Source organism: Barbus barbus, assembly GCF_936440315.1.
Source record: "Barbus barbus genome assembly, chromosome: 11".
Taxonomy (NCBI): Eukaryota; Metazoa; Chordata; class Actinopteri; order Cypriniformes; family Cyprinidae; genus Barbus; species Barbus barbus.
The window spans coordinates 339,090-365,612 of NC_136739.1; the positions used below are offsets into that span (position 1 = coordinate 339,090).

General features: G+C 41.2%; 1 protein-coding gene across 1 annotated transcript; it reads left to right on the forward strand.

Moving 5' to 3' along the window:
* Positions 1 to 1,897: 1,897 nt before the first annotated feature.
* On the forward strand, positions 1,898 to 21,681 carry LOC306877003 (mitogen-activated protein kinase kinase kinase 12-like; the record flags this gene model as incomplete). The annotated part of the gene is made up of 13 exons (XM_079428508.1): positions 1,898 to 2,315; positions 3,922 to 4,105; positions 7,621 to 7,812; positions 7,902 to 8,060; positions 9,720 to 9,878; positions 10,595 to 10,703; positions 12,930 to 13,039; positions 13,391 to 13,507; positions 16,337 to 16,456; positions 17,642 to 18,302; positions 19,840 to 19,907; positions 20,570 to 20,855; positions 21,565 to 21,681. The coding sequence occupies 13 exons, from the start codon at positions 1,898 to 1,900 to the stop codon at positions 21,679 to 21,681; spliced, it is 2,700 nt and encodes an 899-aa protein (XP_079284634.1).
* Between the last annotated feature and the right edge of the window lie 4,842 nt (positions 21,682 to 26,523).

The following is a 26,523-nucleotide window of genomic DNA, read 5'->3' on the forward strand; positions in this document are numbered from 1 at the left end:
CCAAAAATGAAAATTCTGTCATTAATTACTCACGCACCCTGATGTCGTTCCAAACCTGTAAGACCTTCGTTCATCTTCAGAACACAAATTAAGATATTTTTGATGAAATGTGAGAGCTTTCTGACCCTCTATTGACTCTCGCTACGTAACTGTACGTATTCCCATATCCCCATACTCAAAAAAAAAAAACCTCTTTCCCTCTATCTTTCTTTCCGCTTACTAGCTTGTACTTATTCGAACAATGACTGAGACTTGGTGTTACGAGCACTTCCTCTGTCTGATTGCCTCTTCAAGATTAATGGCTTTGTGTATTCCCCAATTGTAAGTCGCTTTGGATAAAAGCATCTGCCAAATGACTAAATGTAAATGTAAACTGAAATGCTCCCAGGCCCAGAAAGGTAGTACAGACATCGTTAAAACATCGTAAGTCCAAGTGACATCAGTGGTTCAACCTTTTACGAAGCTTTTACGAAACTACGAGAATACTTTTTGTGCGCAAAGAAAACAAGTTACATTGCTGTCTATGGAGGCTCAATTAGCTCTCGGATTTCATCAAAAAATATCTTAATTTGTGTTCCAAAGATGAATGAAGGTCTTACAGGTTTGGAACGACATGAGGGTAAACAGAGTTGGGTATAATGCGTTACTGTAATCTAATTACTTTTAATTTACTAATCAGTAAAGTAATGAGTTACATTTTACATATGTAATTTGATTACAGTTACTTATGTCAATAAAATTACGTTACTTAAGTTACAAATGCAGTGTCAAAAAAATATGAAGTAAAAATCATGTTCAGTATGCCCTTTAAGAAATCACCGGAGAATGCGAGCTAAAATACAGACGAGTCCTACAACATTTAGATCGTATTTCAAAATGTTGCACTCAATATATTTTATCCTGGCATTATAGTTTGGTAAAAGTTAAACTAGTGAATGTGTACAAGTTTATGTCACAGTAACACTAATAAAGTAAAAATAAACGACTCGTCAGAATGAGATCCTCCGCTGGATTAAACCGCGTCGCATCACAAGTCAAGGCTTATTCCTCACAGCAGGTCTTCTTACAAAAACGAAAAGTAGCCGAGATGAAGTTGAATCTTTCTACAGTGACGTGAGTGTTTACATGTTCACGTGTCTCAAGCTTCGCGTGGATGATCATCTTATAGCGTGCGATGTGTGTGGGATTGATCACATTATAGCTGAGCTCAGACGGGAAAGACTAGACCACGCGTTGGTTTCATACCAAAGAAAAGCTTTGTTGATATTGGGATTGAATCGGGGTATACAAATAATATGCCTACTGATGTATTTTTTTCAGTTAATATTAAATTAATGAAAGAACTACAAGTTTCTCTTTGTAGTGTATTTTTTAGGTTTAATAACTTGAAAAGTAATTAGTAATCTGATTACTTTTTTAAATGCAGTAATCAATAATTACTACAATTTTAAAGAAGTAATTAGTAATTTGTAGTGGATTACTTTTTTTTGTAACTTACCCAACACTGAGGGTAAGTATTTAATGACAGAATATAAATTTTTGGGTGAACTATCCGTTTGTGTGTTTTGTACTCTTTCCAACATGAATTTGTTTGAGAACACTATTATGGTGCCTGTCTGAAAGCAGTCTGTTTAGGCAGTTCCTACATCCTCGCGTTGTTGATCCACACATGTGATCAGTCCACCATAATCACTACATCTGCAATACACTCTGATATTTGATTGCCATTCATAGTAAGCAGTAAGAAAAATCATGCTCGTTCTCAGCACTTATGGCTTGTGTTGTGATTGCTCTCTCCAGGTGTGTTGACGAGCAGCGCTGCTACAGAGCGAGTGGTGAGGGCCACTTTTCTTAAGGGTGGGTAACGCAGTGGGCCGCCCTCGACCCTTCTGCCCCCATGGCTTGTGTCCATGAGCAACTTGCCCCTTCCCCGTCCCTCTCAGGGTTCAGCACCCCGCTCTCCGAACCCCCCTTCTGTCGGCCCGATTCGGAGGTGCCGGCGAGCACCCCAGACACCGAACTCACCCCGACCCAGTGCGTGCTCCGTAATGTGCTCTCCATCGACCCAGTGGGGGGCGGCAGTGGCACCCACAGCAACAGCCCCACGCTGAGCGATGAGCCCACCAACTTCTCCAACAGCGTGCTCAAGCTGCAGGAGGGCGGGGCCGAGGGCGGAGCCGTGCGCAACCAGTCCGACAGCTTCCGGCTGCAGGCGGGCGGAGGAGGCTTTCTGGAAGGCTTGTTCGGATGCCTCAAGCCAGTGTGGACGATGATCGGGAAAGCCTACACGACAGAGCACAAGCAGAGCCAGGAGGGTGAGTACCGCAGTCGGAGAATCATTTTGGTCATTTTGGACAGGGATAATAAAAAGTCCAACCCAGGCTCATTAGAAATACATGCCTCTAAATACATTTCTGCAACTCCGTTATTTCGTACTGCACGATTCGAGGCAGTTTCAAAGTGAAACATCCAGTGAGTGATGCTAAAACGCGGGCTCAATTTGTGACCATGGTATGTTTTTGTTATGTTGATATAGGCACGTATTGCTGTGTTTTGATTAGGCTGCTTCAGGTACGTATTGCAGCGGTTCAGAATTCAGATAACCGGGGAGTATCGGAGTGTTGGAAATATCCCCTACGCCAAACCCAACCCTAAACCTACCAGAGTGTTAACTAGTGTTGGGGAAAGTAAGGCATTACAATATTGCGTTACTCCCTAAAAAAGTAACTAATTATGTTACTTATTTACTTTTAATGGAAAGTAATGCATTATGTTACTTTTGCGCTACTTTTGTGTTACTTTTTAAATATGAGCAGGGCTTCGTTGTGTTTAATATAAGAAGTTCTATTTATAGCAAATGTAAAAGCCCTTTCACACCAAAAAGTGAAATGAATGAATCTCAGGCTGAAGGAAGAGTACATTCACGTCTGTACAGTAGAACGCAGGAGAAGAAGGTTCAACACTAAACTAACTAACTAAACTTAGTTTATCTAAAGTCATTTTAATACATGTTGACATTTAGTCTAGAACTACAGTAACATCATGTTCACACAGAACGCCTCTGTACTTCCGATTTCTCCCAACATGAGGACAGGAGAACTGTCAGTCAATGGGAAAAAGTAACTCAGATATTTTGTTGTAAATTAAAAAAGCACAGCTCGCGCCCCCCACAGATTGAAAACCCCTGGCGTAGATGATAAAGCATGTGCTTTTTAACACAGTTGACCCGAGTTCATGTCCACCTTTTATCAAACTTTTTTCTGCCTTTTCAAATCTCATATCACTTCAGAAAGGCATTTATTTTCAATAAAAAGAAGGAAATAATCAAAAAGTTGACAATAAAATATTGGGTAGGGTTTGGGTAGGTGTAGGGAGGGCTTTAATAAGGTGACATCCATTTAATAATTTGAGTTAAAATTATAATTTACACTCAATACATTATTATTGCGTACTGTTTTATAATGTACTACAATATTGAGGTGCAGATAATTGCCGCTATTTGCAATAAATAGTATAAATAGCAGAAAATCCTGATATTTTAATGCAGTGTAAATAGAATCTATAGCTATTTGCACTTAGTGTAAATAGCCGCTGCAAATATAAAAACCCATACATATGAAGCTGGATATGTAACGCTAACGTTCAAAAGTATCAGTTTACAAATGCCACAGCATGTCAAAATTGTTTTGAATTCATAACATAATATTCCTCAAGTAATTGTGCGAAAATTAGGCTTTATTAATCGAAACTGTGGACCTGCAAACCATACTTTGAGTGAAAAGGAATAAAAGTTGTCAGTTTTACTGCCTCTAGTGTTTATTTCAACTGGAAACTGCAGCGATTCTTATGTAAAGGTACGTTTTTTCATGTATTTAGAGGCACGTATTTCCAGTGAGGCTAGGTTGGGAATGTCTCTTCCAGAATGCTGGGAGGTGCCCTTCGAGGAGATCTCCGAGCTGCAGTGGGTGGGCAGCGGGGCGCAGGGAGCTGTTTTCCTGGGCAAGTTTCATGGTGAGGATGTGGCTGTGAAGAAAGTCAGAGACATCAAGGAGACTGAGATCAAACATCTGCGCAAGCTCAAACACCCCAACATCATTACCTTCAAGTGAGTGCACACCTGCACACCAGCATCACCCTCATTATATAAGCATTATTAGAAGTAGCGTATTTTCCAGAAAATAAGTCACCCAGAGGACTGCGATGTCAAGTTAGCAACGAATTAGCTGTCGGAACCATCAGAATTAAAACAAAAGACTCCTCAAATATTTCAGTTTGTGTGCAATGAATCTAGAATACAAGAAAGTTTGCTTTTAGGAATTAAATTACAAAAATATAAAGAACTTTTCCATGATATTCTAATTTCTTGAGATACTGTTATGCGTCGGTGGTTGTAGCAATAAAGCTCTCGACGAAGGAATGAAACAAAAAGGAATATTCTTTAATCAATGGCATCAACTCACATAAGACATTATTAACTTAAGATCCGACAAACATAAAGGCAAAACTGAGGACTTATAAAGGGGCTGGAACAAACGAGGAAACAAGGTAATTGAATCAAACACAGGTGATGAATATAACTAATTAACAAAACTAGGTCATGAACTAAAACAGGAAGAACCAAATAAGGAAAAAAGGAAACTAAACAAACAGTTCCGTTACAGATATCGCCCCCCCTCCCGGAAGGTGCGTCCCGCACCGTAACAGTAACATCGGGGAGGGGGGGGTGGGCGTCCTGGAGGCTGGAGCAGGACCAGGATGGGACAGGGAAGCCTCCAGGACGGATCAGGAGCCTTGGGAGGCCATGGCAGGACTGGAGATTCGGGAGGCCATGGCGGATCAGGAGCCTTGGGAGGCCATGGCAGGACTGGAGATTCGGGAGGCCAAGGCGGATCTGGAGCCTTGGGAGGCCATGGCAGGACTGGAGATTCGGGAGGCCATGGCGGATCTGGAGCCTTGGGAGGCCATGGCAGGGCTGGAGATTCGGGAGGCCATGGCGGATCTGGAGACACGGGAGACCATGGCGGGACTGGAGACTCGGGAGACCACGGCGGGACTGGAGACTCGGGAGACCATGGTGGGACTGGAGACTCGGGAGGCCATGGCGGATCAGGAGATTCGGCATGCCACGGCGGATCGGGGTCCTTGGGAGGCCACGGCAGATCGGGGTCCTTGGGAGGCCACGGCGGATCGGGGTCCTTGGGCGGCCACGGCGGATCGGGGTCCTTGGGCGGCCACGGCGGATCGGGGTCCTTGGGCGGCCACGGCGGATCGGGGTCCTTGGGCGGCCACGGCGGATCGGGGTCCTTGGGCGGCCACGGCGGATCGGGGTCCTCTGTGGCCTTGGCCCTTGGCCTGGCCACACAGACTGAGACTATATGGCCCCCCCCCAAAATTTCTTTGGGGAAGTTCCCCTCAGGCGGCCACATTGGAGGAGCGGGCGCTTGGGGGCGCTCTGGAGGAGCGGGCTTTTGAGGGCGCTCTGGAGGAGCGGGCGCTTGAGGGCGCTCTGGAGGAGCGGGCGCTTGAGGGCGCTCTGGAGGCGCGGAGCTGGACGGAACCAACGGAGACGAAGGAGAGCTGGACGGGACCAGCGTAGATGCAGGAGGGCGTTCTGGCAGCGCGGACTCGTGAGGGTTCTCTAGCGGCGCAGACACTTGAGGGCGCTCTTGTAGCGCGAACACTTGAGGGCGCACGGGAGGCGCGAAGCTGGATAGAACCAGCGGAGACGAAGGAGTGCTGGATGGGACCAGCGGAGACGCAGGAGGGTGCTCTGGCAGCACGGACATTTGGGGGCGCTCTTGCAGCGCGGATTCAAAGGGGCGCTCTTGTAGCGCGGACCTTAGAGGGCGCTCTTGCAGCGCGGACATTAGAGGGCGCACGGGAGGCGCGGGGCTGGACGGGACCAGCGGGAACTCAGGTGGGCTGGACGGGACCAGCGGGAACTCAGGCGGGCTGGACGGGACCAGCGGGAACTCAGGCGGGCTGGACGGGACCAGCGGGAACTCAGGCGGGCTGGACGGGACCAGCGGGAACTCAGGCGGGCTGGACGGGACCAGCGGGAACTCAGGCGGGCTGGACGGGACCCTCTTACGAGGTGCAGGGATAGGAGGACACAGACGAGGGGCAGGCACTGGATGGCACCGGCGAGGAGCAGTCACTGGTGTGAGCAGGGGAGCCGAGAACTCCGGGGGAAGAGCCTCATCCAATAGCCCCCTTTCCTGAATCTGAGGCGTGGGCGGCGGAACCCTTTTCACCGCAGCTGGCGCAACGTTCATCGCCCTTTTCGGCGGCATCCTCCTCGCCGCGGGCGGAACATTCATCGCCGAACACGGCGGGATCCTCTTCGTCACGAACGGCGCAACGTACATCGCCCTATGCGACGGTTTCCTCCTTGCCGCGGGCGGAACATTCATCGCCGTGCATGGCGGGATCCTCTTCGCCGCGGGCGGTGGACCTTTATGGTTGGGCAGGCGGGAGGAGTCGTTGGAGAGGTATGTGGAGGATCCTGGCGTGGGAAGAGCTGGGGAGACGCGGTGCTTTTCTGCTGGAGCGGGATGACGAGTTTGGGGAATTTCCTCGACTTCTTCGTCGATTCCATTAAGACAGAAAATTAGATTAATAAGCTCGATCAGGGGAAAACTACCTTTGGGAAGCTCGCAGCGAATGATCTCGTCATCCAACCCCAGCAGGAAATGTGCACCTAGAGCCGCGTCGCGCCAGCTCACCTGGTTGGCGAGCTCGAGGAAAACCTCCACATATCGCTCCAACCTCAGGCCGCCCTGCCGCAACCCATACAGCGCGACTTCAGCCGGAGTCATTTCGACGATCTGTTTAATCTTCTGTGTCGGTCGGATCTTCTGTTATGCGTCGGTGGTTGTAGCAATAAAGCTCTCGACGAAGGAATGAAACAAAAAGGAATATTCTTTAATCAATGGCATCAACTCACATAAGACATTATTAACTTAAGATCCGACAAACATAAAGGCAAAACTGAGGACTTATAAAGGGGCTGGAACAAACGAGGAAACAAGGTAATTGAATCAAACACAGGTGATGAATATAACTAATTAACAAAACTAGGTCATGAACTAAAACAGGAAGAACCAAATAAGGAAAAAAGGAAACTAAACAAACAGTTCCGTTACAGATACACTGTATGCATGTATTTATTTCCATTGTGAGGGCATTTTTTAACCTTATTAAATGTCATCTTTTATGCCAAATTAAATATATATCAAGGAAACTTTGCTGTGCTTTGCTTAGAGACGTGCAGCGGCTCATCTGTGACTTTGTTTAAAACTATGTTTGTTGAGGAAAATTGGACAATATTGTGCCCAAAATGTAAGTCAATTAATATTAACTTCATTGAACTGTTGTATATAATTAATATCACATTTGTGCTGATATTCGGGGAAAACAGCACTCTTACTCATATGATATTGATTAACTATATTATATGTTATAATAACAATATATACAAATAATTTGGTGGCATTATTATTAATCATGGTGGTATTTTTACCCCAGCAGTTCCCAACTCTGCTTCTGATAATCCAAATTCAGTTTGCAAACAGCAGCAGCTCATGTTAACCTCTTTCGTTCGGTAAACTTGTGTTTCAGGGGTGTGTGCACGCAGGCTCCGTGTTACTGCATCCTCATGGAGTACTGCGCACAGGGCCAACTCTACGAGGTGCTGAGGGCCGGCAGGAAGATCACGCCGTCCCTGCTGGTGGACTGGGCCATGGGCATCGCAGGCGGCATGAACTACCTCCACCTGCACAAGATCATCCACAGAGATCTCAAATCACCCAAGTACTGTAGCCTCACTAGCCGAGACCCTCGTGTTTGGAAGCAATAGCAAACTGAAAGTGTACCTTATACCCGTGTCTTCTCTCTGTCAGTATGCTGATCACACACGATGACCTGGTGAAGATCTCAGACTTCGGCACGTCTAAGGAGCTCAGAGACAAGAGCACCAAGATGTCGTTTGCAGGCACTGTGGCCTGGATGGCGCCCGAGGTGATTCGGAACGAGCCCGTGTCTGAGAAAGTGGACATCTGGTACGATTATTTAAATTATTCAGTTATATTACGTTATAATAAATATTATTTAAATTATATTGCAATTGTTCTATCTAATGCACTTTGAGAGTTCACAATTAAGAGCTCCAATCCATGTTCTTAACTAAATAAACTAATCAAATGTAATTCAGTTTAGCCGCCGCAACAGTTTAAAATCAGCCTAACTCCGTGGAAAAAATGTGTATTTGGCAACCCTGCATTCAACACGAGCTGCATCCAAAGCGATTGAAATATTGAAAAGATTGACGCCGGAAGCACACCGGTCGGTGCTCACGAGGCTATCAGAGCTGTTTGACACTGAACTCTGTGAAATCAATGCAAATGTAAAACAGGCAGATGTGGTTGCCAGAGCTTTAGTGTAAAAAGAATACAGTTTTACAAATTGAACTATATTTACATTAAAACAAATAAATAAAATAAAAACAGTTCAACTGACATATTGTTAATATACCAAATTGCTAAAATTAGATTTTTACCTTAATAATATTTGACAATTGCTTGAAATGTCTTATTAAATCTAGTACAGTTTTCACTGTTAGGAAATTTACTGTTGCATTTTCCTTTAAATTACAATCAGTTTTTACAGTGTGCCTCTAAAGCAACACTTTTTAAGTTTTCGGACAGTGTTGGCCACTAGATCTCATTCATATCACATATGATTTCTGCATGTCTTATCCTCCCTGCCCATCTTCTGCCGGTACGAGCTGGTCTGGAAGGGATGTTTTGAGGGAGGCTGATCTGTAAATGAACGGTGGTCATATTCTTTCATGAGCAGAAGAACTCGGTCAATCAATGAATGTGAGGCATGTTATCCTGACACAGACTGAATAAATAATCTTTCCATTAATGTATGGTTTGTTATGATAGGACAATATTTGTCTGAGATACAACTATTTGAAAATCTGGAATCTGAGGGAGCAAAAAAATCTAAATATTGAGAAAATCTCCTTTAAAGTTGTTCAAATGAAGTTCTTAGCAATGCATATTACTAATCAGAAATGAAGTTTTGATATATTTACGGTAGAAAATTTACTAAATATCTTCATGGAACATGATCTTAATATCCTAATGATTTTTGTCATAAAAGAGAAATGTATAATTTTGACTCATACAATGTATTGTTGGCTATTGCTACAAATATACCCCAGCGACTTAAGACTGCTTTTGTGCTGCAGGGTCACATATGGCATCATAACGAAGATAAACTATGTTTATATGTGAGGAGGGGACGTTGACGTTGTTTGAATTCTGGAGGAGACGTTGGATAGCGTCACATGGGGACATAATGACGTGTGCCATTAATCGATGTACTATAACATGTAAAACATAAACATGAAAGGAATATTCTTAAAGCAACTCATGCAAACACCTTAATCATAATACTCTCTATTCATAATAAGGTAAATAATTAGATTACTGATGTCCATGTAATTGTAGTCATTGTCTCATATAATCACAAATGTTGGCGTGTTTCTCCTCAGCTGGATTTATTGCTCAAGCCTCCCACGGAGGTCATAAAAGAAACAAGTCTTCTGAATAATGTGCTGTCTATAATGAGCCTAATATACAAGCAACGGAGCCGTGCTTACACAGCACACAGATGAATGCTGTCAGTGATGTGATACGTGGCGTCCGCAGGTCGTTCGGTGTGGTGCTGTGGGAGATGCTGACCGGTGAGATCCCGTATAAAGACGTGGACTCGTCCGCTATCATATGGGGCGTGGGAAACAACAGCCTGCAGCTTCCTCTTCCTGAAAGCTGCCCTGATGGCTTCAAAATCCTGCTCAGACAGTGCTGGTGAGGAACAAAGAAAGAACCTGTGCTGAAGTGTACTGGATGTGCAATTGTAGTAGATCTTTTAACTGTACTACAGATAATATGTTAATGGAGGAAAAAAGCCACTTAAGTGAATTTACAAAGAGATGCACTTTTATGACTAAGTTTCTTAACACAGACTTAAAAAAAATGCAGTTTGTAATAATGTCAAATTAAACGTTTTACTTCAAAGTGCATTTTAAATAATTAATAATTAATCTTTTGTCATGTTTTAGAAAAGTACATTATTTTGATGTGCTAAGATACTAAAGCGCATGTAAAGCACTGGAATATAACTGTAACTGTTGCATGTTCTTTAATATTACATTCATTCATGTAGTGTAAATATACAAACTTGAAACTTCCTCATTAAAAATGTCTAATTACAAATATATTTAAATACAAGGTTCAACAGAAATTACATTAAAGTATATTACCGTACACTTTAACCATATTTCAAAGAAAATAGAATTATGAAATTATCTATAAAAATGTACTGAAGTCCTGCTTAAGTTCAGCTAATTACATTTAATATAAATTTAAACTGTAATACATTTACATGCAATTTAGATTAATTGAATATTTAATTCAATGCATACTTAAAGTGTACTTTTTCACAGGGAAAAGTAGAAAGGAAGACAATAAGCAGAGACAGTTTAAGTGACTGGCTGTAATCTGTAATGCTAATATGTGTGTAGGAACTGCAAACCCAGGAACAGGCCGTCGTTCAGACAGATCCTGCTGCATCTGGACATCGCGTCTGCAGACGTGCTCTCCACTCCGCAGGAGACCTACTTCAAATCTCAGGTGAGACGCTCCTTCACCTCTGTACAACCACACCAGAGCGCCGCTGAACCGGAGTCATGTGTCACAGAACACAAAATATGTACTTCTGTTTTGCCTAGAAATGGAACAAGACAAAATATGTTGAAAATCTAGTTTAAAACACCTGCAAGGCTCCTGGAAATGCACTTTAAAAATGCTTTTACCATTTTTAAGAAACGTTTAAATGTCATGTAGTGTAACCACTATAAATGTACAATAATAATATATTTCCCTCACTAGGGCTGCCCTCGACCAAGGAGTTTTCTGGTTGACTAGTAGTCGTTCATTTAAAGCATTAGTTGACTAATCGTCTATTAATAAACCATTTAAATCATTATAATGAGCCTTCATAGCCTAATAAGTGCTCAAGCACATGTATAAAGCTTGCAACAGCACTCCGCCTTAAGTAATGATTATGAATGTGTCGGGGAAAACCAGTAAGGATCCTGCATTAACATTTTAATAATTTGATAAACTAGTGCTTTCTTTGTTCTTGGTTTAAGAGATGAAGTTGGTGACACTGACTCGTCATCTCCGCAGTAGTGATGCACTTGTTTTACACAGATTACATTATCTGAGAATACCTGCTTTTTATGTGAATTAGTTCATTAGTTCATAGATATATTTTTAATGTTTTTGATATTGTTTAATGCTCAAGTTCACAGAGCCCGAGACGGCAGAAAGTGCATCATGTTTGCGTTCATTATTTTACAAAAGCGCAATGTTTTGTTGTTCTTGTGAGTGCACACAAATAAACGTAGTCTTTACAGATTTAAAAGAAGTATTACTCATATCTGTATGAGCAGACGAGGGAGTATTTTAAGAGCAGGTGACCATGTAAACCTGTGTAAAGTTGCTTATATTTACATATTTCAGATGATAAGCCATATTTGCGGTCGATGAATGATAGGTGAGCGTTTGGATGTCCTGCTCAGTATACTGTATTACCATAGACTAGCTGTTTATTATCTATCTGTCACAAACGGCATGACTTCACCTGTGGATTTTTTATTTACATTTTTTTCTGCGACTAAGCGGCTAATAAACTTTGGTCAACCAAGCCTCTTCTGGTCAACTAACGATTAGTCGACTATTAGGGGGCAGCCCTATCTCTTACACAAGGTCATTATTTTAATCAGTATTTTTCAGGGTAAAAAGTATTTTTTACTATTACTGGCCATCGGGAGCACTGAGACATTCCCGGTGGGCTGATCGCCGAAGCGAGGGAGACCTTCTCCATGTTAGGCACTGTTTTTAAATTACAGCGCATGTGAAACTGCAAAAAGCAAGTAGCCTACTCCAAAAGTGTGAAGCTACCAATGCATCTGCCAGCGATGACGAACATGCGCTGCGGCAAACAGTGCAAGTCTCTTAATACATTCAGATGTGACAGAATCATTAGAGCCAGATTAGAGATCAGTGTCTTATATAAATTAGGTGTTAACTATTTACAAATGTTAACGTTCTTAAAGGGATAGTGCACCCAAAAAATGAAAATGGTCATCATTTGATGACCCTCATGTCGTTCCAAACCTGTATGAATTTCTTTCTTCTGTGGAACATTAAAGAAGATAATTTGAGAAATTCAAGAAATATTTGTCCATTCAGAAACCAAATAAGGGTAAATGGTTTGGTAACATTCTACAAAATATCTTCTTTTGTGTTCCACAGAAGAAAGTAAGTCATACAGGTTTGGGACGACACGAGGGTGAGGAAATGACTGAATTTAATAGCAGTAAACTTACTACATTCTAGCTCAAACAAAGTGTTGCATTTGCAGTGAATTCAGTGATATCTATCATTATTTATTTCTGTCCTGTTTTATTTAATCACTTATTTACTCCAATTGAAGGCCCTGTAACCCAGCAAAACGACAACACATTCAGTACAATTAAGCATGCTTCTTTTTCACAAGGATTTGATGTACAAACGTTTTTTTTTGTTGTTAAACACAAAACTATGTTATATATAGCCTAACCCTAACCATATTATTTAAAAATTTTTTGACTTCATGCTTTAATAATATAAAACATTTTACATCAGAAATGAAAAAAACATGCTCATCATATTCAAGTCAGTGAGTTGCATTTTTTAAGAAATTCATAGAAAGGACGAAAGTGAGTGCCACATCATTAGCCCTTTTAACAGTGTTGTTAAAGCAAAAGATAACGACTGATGCTGATGTGAGATCTCTGCATGCGAGTGCAGGCCGAGTGGCGTGAGGAGGTCAAGCAACACTTTGAGAAGATCAAGTCAGAGGGCACGTGTCTTCACCGTCTGGACGAAGAGCTGATCAACCGTCGACGAGAGGAACTCAGGTCAGCAACAGATACACGCACAAAACACTTTAAGCTGTCCTTGTTACAGTGTACAGTACTGTACTGAGTATTATTACCAACATGCACTTACTATAGGGCTGGGATTAGGGTTTGGTTTAGGGTTAGTACGCATAAGAACATTCATGTCTTTCAATCACAGCAACCAAACTCATTTTTGACTGAGACATGCTATTATGAAATAGGCTGAATATTTGATGAGGTGATTCATTGTGTATTTATTTACACAATAACTGTAATTTCACAGTGAGAGAAGAAACAAAGCAGTGGGCATTAGCAGCGTGACCTTGTGTCCGTTACGGAGCATGACGTCTGTCTGAATCATTTTAACAGGCATGCTCTTGACATCAGAGAACACTACGAGAGAAAGCTAGAGAGAGCCAACAATCTGTACATGGAGCTGAACGCCGTGATGCTGCAGCTGGAGCTCAAAGAGAAAGAGCTGCTCAGGTAAAACACACATACACATGAGTTATTCCTGTAACGGGGTGAACGAGTCATGAGAATCCATTTGCAAGCTTTTATATAGTCAAATAACAGACAGGGTCAAAACACCAGCAAACGGGTATGGCACAGGCAAGACACAAGAGTAATCCTAGGGCATGCGTGGGTCCTCGATCAGTGAACAATATCCAGAGGTCTTGTCCGATAACCTGAGCAATAATCCAAACGAGGTAAACACAGAGTCCGAAACGGTGAGACAAGGGTAAATCCACGATACAAGGACAGGAAACAGGAAACGAGACCATAACCAAAATAAACTAAACTTAGACTTAGAGAACACAGAAGGCTCAGTAAGGCAGCTAACACTAGGAGAGTGCTATACACAGAACAATACACGGCGATCTGTGAAAAGAAGTCCATGGTTTATAAAGGGTGTGTGATTGTGAGATGGGTCTCAGGTGTGAGCGTGTGATTGAGACAGCTGTGTGTACTTGTGTGCAATGAATGCTGGGAAATGCAGTCCAGGGTAATATATGACAGTCTGTGTGGTGTGAGAGCCTCTTGTGGCAGTTGGACAAAAGACCACGAACCGGATTCGTGACAATTCCATAGCAGACAATTACATTTCTGTAGATATTTTTGTTGGATGCAAGTTACCTAATAAAGTTCTAGTACTGATATTGGTACATACAGTGTATGTAAGTATTTTAAAGACTGCCTTTAAAAATGCAATCAGTCAAAAACAGAATATTGCAGACATGCTTATTAGAAATTATATACATTTGTTGTGTCACTCAATGTCCACTAGATGGTGCTTTAAAACTTTGTAGTTCAGCACAGTTGCCTGGCCAGATCACACTGCTCCTGGTCACTTCAGTTCATCTTGAATTGATCTTTAATTGTAGATGATTGCATTATTTGTTTGTAGATGATTGCATTATTCTGATAATCTGTCAACTGTATGTTTAATGTCATGATTTCCAGAAAACAAAATAGCCACAGTAAAATGTGAATGAAAAGTAATTCAGTCAGGACCACTTCTGAAAATAATACATTTACTGGCAATTCTTGAATTTGACTCTTAAAGGGGTCATATTATGCTTTTTTAAAGATCATTATTTTGTGTATTTGGTGTAACAGAATATGTTGACATGCTTTAATGTTCCAAAAACACATAATTTTTCAAATACTGCACATTATTGTAGTTCCTCTATGCCCCGCCTCTCTCAAACGCTACGTTTTCTACAAAGCCCCTCCTTCCAACAAGCACAGTCTGCTCTGATTGGCCAACTGACCCAGTGCGTTGTGATTGGCCGAACACCACAAGCACTCGGTGGAAATGTAATTTCCCTTTCCATAATCATGAGATTCAGCTTTCAAAGTAAATGTAAAGAGAGTTAATAATGTCCTTAGTTTTACCATCAGTTCAAGCCTGAGAGGGGAACAGAGTCTCGTGACAGACATAATGATGAAGCTCATGTGTGTTTACACACAAGCCGCGATTGTGTGACTGTTTCTCTCTCTCTCTCTCTCACACACACACACACACACACACACACGACGTGCAAAACTCCACATTTGAGCAGTCAATAGCAAATACTTAAACTAATAACAAAACATACTTACAGTCGCTGATTCAGAAGCACCAGATTGTCAAAGTCAGAATGACCTCCTCTCCTAGGTTCACGAAGCGGTCGTCTATAAAATGCGTAGTGATAACATCTGGGCTATGCTGTTCTGTTGTAAGTAATCTTAATGATTCCTAAATGCATCTGCGTTCGGAAGGCCAAATAAAGTGCTTTTGCTTTAGCCTAGAAACACACAGCGTCTCTCTGACACGGCTGCATCAACACTACTGCGGTTACTGAAACCATGCCTTCTGTCTTTGCGTCAACATTTGGGCAGCATCACGCAAATATCTCCACATCATGACGCAGACATGTGGGGTGTGTTTGAATGAGCCGGTTTAGGGGGGTGTGGACGAGTCTTAACTTTTATAAAGAATATCTCTTTGGTTTTGAGACTTTAGTCTTTGTAACTTCAGGAATCGTATCTATGCACAAACAGCTTGTAACACTCCAAAGAGAAAGGAATACTTGAAATCGCATCATATGACCCCTTTAAACATACAAGACCGTTTAAGATGCATCCTCTAGGCATGAATCCCCCAGCCTGACAAGAACTAAATATTTCTTAGCTACACACATATGCAGAAATACAACAATTATGAAATAAAAGGCGTGACATGAAATTCAGTCATAAATGTTCTAGAAGAACCCAAAGTTGTATTGTGGAGGTGCTAGGAGAAGAGGTGGAGGTGGGTGCAGATGTGTGTGTGACAGACTGAAGAGTGTGCATTTGAATGGTCTTAAATATGGTTGTTGATTAGAGTAGGTGCAGTAATTGATAAGCGCAGCATTAGCTGATAAAGTAGCATTCAGTAGACTGAGCTACGCTTTAAATCCGTTCGGTCACTCAAGCCCTATTTAGCAGCTAGCTAACCAAAAAATATGAAAAGTTTTTAAATAATAAGAAAAAAAATCTCAAATGAAAGACAACAAGATTTTTCTGGTCAACTAGTCCTTCATTTTAATCGATTAGTCGACTAATTGCATGTTTATATTAATAAACCATGTAATTCATAATAATGAGTCTTTAATTGCCTATAGCCTATCAGCACTCTTTGGCACTGTTTTGGCTCTATTCTGTGCCGTATTCGTGGAAAGTGTTCCATGTCACGCTACTTGGAGATGATTCAAATTCAGTCAAATCAGCTCCTGATATCTTCAATTATTAAAACAGTGAAGTGCTAATGCTGCTGTTTTATTGATTAAGGAGGGAACAGTGTCTGGATAAGAAATATCCTGGTCTCTTCAAACATCACCCCTCGACCACAGTGGACAAACTCATCAAGAAGAGAAGCGTCCCTCAGAAACTGCCTCCTCACGGCAAGAGGTACAGACATCGGCACAGGCAGGACCACTTCACACTAGCTCTCATTTATTAATAATTACCTGGAGAGTTTGCATCTATGTCCACGACAGAACTAATTCATTTCTGCCTAATTCACAACACGTATGTGCGCACATGAATTTGTTCTTAAGCTGGTTTAAATTTGAATGCATTTGGAGTATTTTAAATGAGCGACAGCACGAGGTTAGTCATTGAGACTCTGTACAAAATCACCTTGTGTGCATCCACATTCAGTAATATGTACAATATTTATTACACGCCCTTCAAGTTTTGTGTCTTGTACACAGTTACACAATGTACAGAGGTTTGTATTCTATGTGAATGTATAACATATGAGTAATTCCCGTTTCACTGTAATTTCTCAAAAAAGTACATAGAATGTGAACAAGATTGAATGTTTGTAAAAGTATGTTTGACATTTCCATAAACATGGCCATGACTGACCATGCATGCATTCCCAAAGCAACATTAATCTGGTGAATAAGGATGAGACTTTAATAACTGTTGCATTTTGCACATATTACATTATAGGCTAACATTACTGCAAAAAACGTTCAAAATAAAAGTTTGTCAAGAGAAAGTTCTTGGACATTCCTTGACATGTAATCTGCTAGCAAGTATATTGTATTCTACATAGCAGCTGATTGAGCTCTGCTGTAACAGCAGCCAATCCTTTGGTGTAGTGTCCTGCGGTGTTCCTCTGAAACCCTCCACCTCCCCCAGCACCACCTGTCTAGATCACTTATAGGGATCAGCTTAATCATGTCTGTTTCTGCAGCAGCATCGAGTCTTACATTCTCACAGCTGCATGTTTGTGTACATTTTGACAGTAGCAGGTGCACATAGCAGATCTAGTCCGCCAAGACCAAATACATTCACATTCATATTTATTCATTTAGCAGACGCTTTTATCCAAAGAGATTTTCAGGCATTGTTCAGGTTAGTACAAGCTAGTCAGAGAGTTGTCATGATTAAACTAAAATAAAATAAACACATTTTTCCTTTCAGTTTTTAACATCTAATACAGTAATAATATATTATAACAATATAATACAACATAATTCTGATTAGTATAACTCATTATGATGTTACACTGTAGCATGGGCACTGTAATATGTAATGTATGTTGTTTAACCAATGGCTTTCTTTTTTAACTGCCGTATCCAGACCTGACCTCCTGAGATCAGAGATCATTCTCCCCAAGATGGACGCTGGCGTACTGCAGGTGACCGTCCCGCCATGTGCAAACCGAGGACCTACCTCACCTAGCCGGGCCCGCAGGGTGAAAACTCGTCATCGGAGGAGCGGCAAGGGAAGCAGCGGGGATCTGTCAGGGCCTAAGCACCCTTCTGCCCCTGCTAGCCGAGAAAGAGAGCCCCCGCTGCCCAACCCAACGACGCCCGCACCACCCCTCACTGAAACTGCTTCAGGGGTCGCGATGAGGGAGATCCAGCTGGAGCCGCCCCCGCTGAAGCTGTCCTCGTCCAGCCCAGATCTGCTCTGCTCCACCCGCCGTGTTGAAGACGGAGTCAGTGGAGCTGCCACGACCGAAGCCCTGGGCAGAGAGCCCGGCGGTGCAGCTGAAGCGGGGGCCGGTCTGGACGAGACTCCGCCCAGAAGTGACACGGCGAGTGAGGACGCCGCTTCACTGCCGTTCTCCAGCAGCCCGGACTCACCCTGCTGTGGCCGAAGTGGAGCGGTGGGCAGAGCTCATGTAGGAGAGGAGAGAGAAGAGGGGACCGGGGCGGTGCGATTGCCCAGAGGATCCAGCGGCAGTCATCTGACTCCATCAGCCATACTGTATCGAGCTGCTATCACACGCAAACAGGTGCGCATCTCTCTATTCCTGAGTGTTCATTCTGGGAACCGACTGATGATAGTCTTAAAATATTCAAATAAAGGTGACTTGACTTGGAAGGGAAGGTGCATTTCTTAGATCTCATGACTGGTCACCATTGCTTTTAAGTTTTTCACCATTTTTCCATAAAGAAAATGTTTCATTAAGAGTTTCAATTAGCATTTTACACAACAGGACACTGCTTAACATGCCAACTACACATTTGTGACCCTGGACCACAAAACCAGTCATAAGGGACCAGTCACAGTCAATTCGTTTAAATTTAAAATACATAATCTGAAGCTGAATAAATAATCTTTCCATTGATGTATGGTTTATTATGATGGACAATATTTGTCTGAGATACAACTATTTGAAAATCTGGAATCTGAGGGAGCAAAAAAATCTAAATATTGAGAAAATCTCCTTTAAAGTTGTTCAAATGAAGTTCTTAGCAATGCATATTACTAATCAAAAATGAAGTTTTGATATATTTACAGTAGGAAATTTACAGAATATCTTCATGGAACATGATCTTAATATCCTAATGATTTTTGTCATAAAAGAGAAATGTATAATTTTGACCCATACAATGTATTGTTGGCTATTGCTACAGATATACCTGTGCTACTGATGACTGCTTTTGTGCTGCAGGGACATGTTTGTATTTGTTATATTTAATTTAGTCACTTTCATAATTAGGCCTGTCACAATAACAACTTTTTGTTGTGCGATATATTGCCCCTGAAATAATTGCGATAAGTTCAAGTTTATTTGTATAGCGCTTTTTATGATACAAATCGTTGCAAAGCAGCTCTACAGGAAATATTTATATATTGCAGAACCTTAATATATTTAACTTATGGCAAAATTTGGTAATTGTGTATGTTGTCTGAGCGTTGGCATCCTCCGAGGGGTTGGCATCATCTCTTCTCAGGTGTTCGGTCATCTCAGATCATTTAAGGGTTAGGTTAGGGATAAGCGATATTATTGTCATTTTATGCCTCTGAATATATAATCATAATGTAACAGCATAATAACGCAAGGCCTAGACACTTTCAAATGACAACAAACATTTAATTCTTAAGAATATTTAGATGATGGAAATTAAGTATCAAAATAATAGATACCTTAAAAAACTTCAGTAAGTAAACATTTTCTAACAAAAAGTGCTGAAAAACACAATCCCTTCTTAGCCGTCAGATGTCTGCACAAAGGCACAGATCCCTAAACAAGACCATATCTGCAGAGAAAACTAATAGCAGCTCATGACTGGTGTGCGTTATCTGCGAGAAGCTGCAGATCATCTAGTAGTTTAAAAGGAGAGGGCATTATAGAGTGCATTTGGGACATTCATTTAGGAATAATGCATTTATCACACTGCAGGCTTGTCTCAAATACACAGGAAAAAAAGCAAAACAGATAGTTAAAATAAGCAAATGTGAAACTTCCGTTAGTTATTTCTGCAGTGCTGTTTTGGGCCTTAATCATTGAGCGTGTCTGAATGAATTGTGTTGAATTCCAACAGCGGCGTGGTGTTTCCTCAGAAGAAGAAGAGGGCGAGGTGGACAGTGAGGTGGAGTTACCAAGGAGACGGTGAGAATATAACCATTTATTATTTCTGAAGTGTTTTCTAAGGTAGTTAGGAGTTGCTTTATTTATGTAATGAAATAAGGCCTTGTTTTCACCCACTGGGTGAGCATTGTATGCCTGCTCATAACACACATGCTAAGGTGCTCAGTTATGGAAACCTGTTAGATCAGTGTCTCCCAACCCACTTCCTCTACGACACTGTACCGGGAAGCAAAACGCACCTGGATGACCTACTACTGTACTATCCCATGAGGACACGGGAGCCACTATATTTGACTGTCCGGATCCACATATACATACTATGAACTTATTATAGTGATTACAAAAACTGGATAATAACTACACTGCAAAAAATGCTTTTCTTAGATTTTTTGTCTTGTTTCCAGCCAAAATATCTAAGGGAGTTTTTGCTTAGAACAAGCAAAAAAAGATATTTTTAATTGTCTAGAAAGTCCTTCTTGATTTAAGAATTTTTAGATATTTTAGCTGAAAACAATACAAAAAATAAAAAAAGCATTTTTTGCAGTGTAGCTGAACCTGAACCTACCCCTAAGCCTAACCCAGTTACCTCACATTACCATTACTTTCTTAGGTTTTTGACAGTTCTGATTTTAATAATCCCTCGTTTCATGGTTTATATGTTCTCTATAATGTTAATTTTGCAGACGGCCGACCAGTATAACCAAGTGCCAATCAGTATCCACTTTCAGCTCAGAGAACCTGTCCGTTTCCGAAGGAGAGGAGGGCCACACCACTGACCACTCCCACAGCGGCACGCCGGACGTGGTCAGCACCAACACCGACGAGCGATTGGACGATCGCAGCGATGACCTCATCTCCCAGGGGTCTGAGATCCCTGTTGATATTACAGACCCTATTCTGTCCGAAAGAGAGGCCGCAGCCCTCGAACAGGAGAGGGCCAACTTTGACCTGGAACAAAATATCCTGGAGGTACCAGTATTGTGTGAAACCTTTCAAAACATATCGCCCCGAGAAAAACAAATGTTGCAGGGTTTTCCAGACCTGCCTCTGGAGGTCCACTGCCCTGCAGAAACTAGCTGGAGCAAACACACCTGAACAAGCAGTTTGCAGACAGACTCTGTAGGTCGGACCTCCAGGACCAGACTCTAGAAGCCTGCCTTCTACATTTACATTTAGACATTAAGCAGACGCTTTTATCCAAAGCGACTTACAAATGAGGTACATGTAGAAAGGTTTTTTTATTATTATATAAAACAGAATAGAAAAAGAATAGAGAAGCTAGTGTTAGTTGTTTAGTGTCAAGGTCCGAAATTGTCATTTTTAATAAAAAAAAATAAATACAACCTCATGCTACACGCTCTGAAAGTTTCATCCGTCATAAAAAAATTCGGATCAGGTTCGATTTTCTGCGTTTTTGCATCAGTAGCATGCATTGTGATGGGAAAGGATGAGGAATACGAAATAAAAACGGAAAAACGCACGTGAAAATTTCGGACTCGGTGTGCAATGGCCTTAATTGTCTTTTTTTAAACAAGCAGTTAGTAAATGAATAGAGTGCAAGTCTAAAAGGGACAAGTTTTTTTTAAAGAATAGAATTCTATTTGAAGCTTTTTCTATTTTAAGAGCTTCATATATAACATGTCCAAGAGTTTGTTCACGCTCTTTGTCCTGTTCCCAGACTCGTGCATTGTGTGAGGACTCGGACTGTGACAGTGCTGAACTCGACCAATCAGGGAGCGGAGAGCCGAGTCGTCCCCCGAGCACCGGAGGCTGGGGCCAGGGTCCTCAAAACTGAAACGCATGCACACACACACACACACACACACACACCAGCACACACTTTCACTTTTAGTTGCACCAAAGCGAAACCAACACAGATTTTGGTGAAACACGTGTGCGCACACATCCTCAGAAACGCAACGCTACACTACACAAAACGACTAGCCACCTTAAGAACAAGTACGCCGATACTGGTCATAACAACTTTGGGATCGTAAACTGCCTCGTGACCAGGACGTAGCCACGGAAAATATAGCACGTTTAGCGGCAAGCTGCTGCTAGAGATGAGGATTACAGGATAATACGTGAACAGATCAATGCAATTAAAACTTCAGGGCATTCCCAATAAGCAGCAATGATGTTATCAATAGGTTTGTGCTGTTGTAGTGCAGGCAGACTTCCTGGTGGGCCAGAATCGTGTCCGTTCATGTGGTTAGCGGTCGATGTAAAGTCAAAGAGTCTAGATCAAATCTGCAGTGCTGGATGAAACTCCTGATCACAGGAATCTCCGTCCTCCAGCCTGGATAAAGTAGTTTTGCCAAAACTGCATCCCAGAAATCTGTTCAGACGTGATGTAAATGATGTGTGTTCTGCTCTGAGTTTGGGACTGACTTCACTACGATGTACAGATGCTTCCTTTCCAAAGCATTTACAAGGTGCATATACAAATGTGATTCTATTATGACTATAATGCCCTGAATTTCTGTAAATATATATTTAGTAAGTTAAATCTAAGAAAACAAAAAAGAAAACTATTTGTTAACATAACGAAAACACAATAAAACGGTCCAGTTTCTACTATTCTCCTGTGCTTGTGCCAGCCTACCATGGCAGCTCAGATCGGTTTGGAGATCAGCAGGTGTGTACATGTACAGTTATATATATATATAGTCAGGTTGGCTTTGCTAGTGCAGGACTGTAAAACCCTTGGATGCAAGTATACACAACACAGACTGAACGGCACATATAAATGTACAGTACGTGATTTATGATCCGGAGATACCTGCTCCAACGGTCTGCTCTCCTCTTACCTCTCAGATTATCTTTCAGTACTTTTTCTTTCATAGGGACATGCAATATGTACATTTCAACCTAATCTGAAGAAAGCACTTTTATTTTCTGCACTGTAAAAAATAAAGTAAAACGAATAAATGACAATAATTTAATGTATATGAATTTTAGCTTGCCAGATGTAGGTCTGAGAAGGGTAAAGTCCCGAAGAACAAATGCATGATATACATTTTTATGTATTTTAATTTTTAAATCAATTGTTTTTATACATCTAAAGAAATGTTTGCACCTTTTTTACCTTGAATGTGTAATAATGTTGTGTTGCTTGTAGGCACTTTACAGTAGGATGTTTATATACATGGACATGATCACTTTCTCATGTTGCACTGAACATGTATTTATGATAATGATGATGGTTCAATAGAGTTTCACGAGTATGTATGTTAAGACAACCATTTAAAACCTTTTTGAAGATCATTACTGGAACCACATTTTTCTTTCTGATGATGATGTTAAAAACCTCCTGGGCTGTGTTTCCCGAAAGCATCGTAATCTTAAGTAGGTCGTAGAGCCATCGCCACCAGTGATCTTTATGATGAACTTATCTTACGATGCTTTTGGGAAACGCAGCCCTGGACCGTACAACTGAACATGGTCAATATACAGAAATATTGGCAGCTCTATTCTGACAAAAACAACATCAAAGATACTAAAACTGGTTTCATTTACATAGACAGCAATAATCTGACTATTAGAAATTGCTATTTAAAAATACATTTATGGTACATTTGGAAAAACAGGCATGAAGTAATGGAGATGTATTTTAGTCACATTATTAAGTCATGTAAACACCGTAATCCATCATCCTTCAGAAAATTATCTGAAAACACATTCTATGTTTGTGAACTTGTAAAAATAAATTATTAAATAACAGCTAAACTATAAAAATAGATGTGAATATATTGCTTTTCAATTTTATGTGGAATTCAGTACTAATCTGGTTCTCTGAACAAGAATATGAATCTTAATTGTAATATTATCTTGTGGGGAGAAACGAGGACAGTGAGAAACAGACTGTTGTCCTCCATATAAACGCAGGTAATGCCAGACGTGAAGCCCCCAGTATAAAGAACTACAAGAGTTGTTTAACACAGAAGTGCACATTTCAACTCTGAATGCCTTTAATGACAAACGTCTTCTCAGATCAGTAGCTATTGTTTGATTTTGCAATAGGATATTTATAAGTCAGCTTAGTATGTAGAACCTGCCGGTCATGACTAGTAGAATTAATAAAGCTCCTATCTTCATAAGTTTGGAAAATAATTTTCAGTTTGCCTTTAAAGGACACACTAGCTACTGGATTAACTTGACATTACTCCAGATGTTTGAATAATGTGGAAGAAGTGTTTTTTATTAGAATTAGAATTATATTAGATATTTTTCTAAAATATATAATTATCTCAAATCTCTGCTCACTCACCAACAAAGCAGACAAACTTCTCATTTCCAAACAAATAAGAGAGCCTGCATGGATCTCAGGCTGCCTGGAGGACATCTCGGCATGGATGAAAGAACATCACCTCCAGCTCAACCTGGCAAAGACTGAGCTTCTGATCTTCCCTGCCACTCCGACTCTACAGCATGAATTCATGATTCAGTTCGGCTCATCAATGATCACCCCATCAACTTCGGTCAGAAATCTTGGTGTAATCTTTGATGACCAGCTGACCTTCAAAGAGCACATTGCAAAGACTGCTCGATCCTGCAGGTTTGCACTACACAACATCAGAAAGATCAGGCCCTTTCTGACAGAGCATGCTGCGCAACGTCTTGTCCAGGCCCTTGTTGTTTCTAGACTGGACTACTGCAATGCTCTTCTGGCTGGTCTGCCATCAAACACAATCAAACCTCTACAAATGATTCAGAATGCAGCGGCACGACTGATCTTCAACGAGCCCAAAAGAGCCCATGTTACTCCTCTCTTCCTCTCCTTGCACTAGCTACCAGTGGCAGCTCGCATCCAGTTCAAGTCACTGATGCTTGCGTACAGAACTACCACAGGCTCAGCACCCTCCTACTTCCACTCACTATTACGAACCTACATCCCCTCCAGAAGTCTGAGATCTGCTAGTGAGCGACGCCTTGTGGTACCATCACAGAGAGGCTCAAAATCACTCTCCAGAACATTCTCGTTCACCATTCCTGGCTGGTGGAATAATCTTCCCACCCCTATCCGGAACGCCGGATCCCTGGCAATCTTCAAGCAACAACTGAAAACTCATCTCTTTCGGCAGTACTTGACTTCAACCTAAACTCAAAAACAAAAAAAAACCTCACTCTTTCCCTCTATTTTTCTCTCCCTCCCTTACTAGCTTGTACTTATTTATCCTGCAACATCTGGATAAATCAGGAACTTATGTGAGGATCCTGTTTGTGGACCGTTTGGCTTTCAACACCATCATCCCAGCACTCCTCCGGACCAAACTAACCCAGATCTCAGTCCCTAGCTCTATCTGTCAGTGGATCACCAGGTTTCTGACAGACAGGCAGAAGTGGCTGAGACTGGGAAAATTCTCATCCAACATCTGCATAGCCAGCTGGGACCTCCACAAAGAGAACTTTGTCTGCATTACGACAGACTATACATCAGATATGGGGAAGGCAGCACATCTTAATGAATGCACCAGTGGCCTGTTGCATGAAGCTAGCTAAACAAACTCAACAAACAAATCCAACCTGGTATTGATCAGATTGATCGAGCTCACAAAGCTTTATATAAGCGTTCTGTCAACCCAGAGTTTGTGATTACCTCTAGAGCTTGAGCGCCTGCAAACAGCCAATCAGACGGAACACGCAGAGCTCATGATTCACTCCTCACAAGAGTCCACACTTCTGTTGAAGATTAAGAGACGCCGTTATTAAAAATGTAATTACAACGCAGGAATAAACACTACAAAAGAATCCACTGAATGTAATAATTCATACAGGTTCACAGAACTCAAAAGAAAATATACATTTACTCATTTTAAAAGCTTTATTAAGACTTATTTATAGGCTATGTATATATCTGAATTAATTTAATTGCAAAGTTTAATATTAATTGCCAGCTTACAACTAACGAAACAAATTATATATCGATAATTTAGTAATGGTTTGATCATTTGTTCATGATTAACAAATGTTTATTATAGTAGTACAATGTTGACATTTCAATGAATAAGGGATTAATAATATATTAACTTATACTAAGGATCTGTTTGATTATTTCATGATATGCAATTTCTTGTAACTTACCAGAGATTTGATCGTTAGGATTTTACTTAATCATTTGTGAATGTATAGGTGTTTAGTAAATGAATAGTTCAATATCTAATCACATGTAAATGATTTATAACTTAATCTGCAAAACAGATCAAATATTAACATCACTTAATCATTTATGAACACAGTCATGTTTTGTAAAAGTTAATCATTAAGAAATCACTTATAAATGACTAACAACTGAACATTATTATAAAGTGTTGCCAAAAAGTGTCCCGCATTTTTCATGTCACTTCCGAAACGGTGCATGCTTTAGTCCATTATCTGAGACTGATTTAACTAACCCCTACATTTATGGTCAGGAAATATGTGTGTGCTCTCTCAAAGCCACATGGAGAGCAGACAGGCCCATCATTTTGAGATAAATGTTCAAAATTCTGAAAAATGCGTGTGTAACTTTAAGAAACGTCACCACCAAACACCTATTTTTCTGCAATTAAGCAAACTTTTTTGGGAGTTCTTCCATAACATTTAGTTTTTATATGCGTACCACTGTTCAGAAGTGGGCTAGCTAGCCATGTGCTGA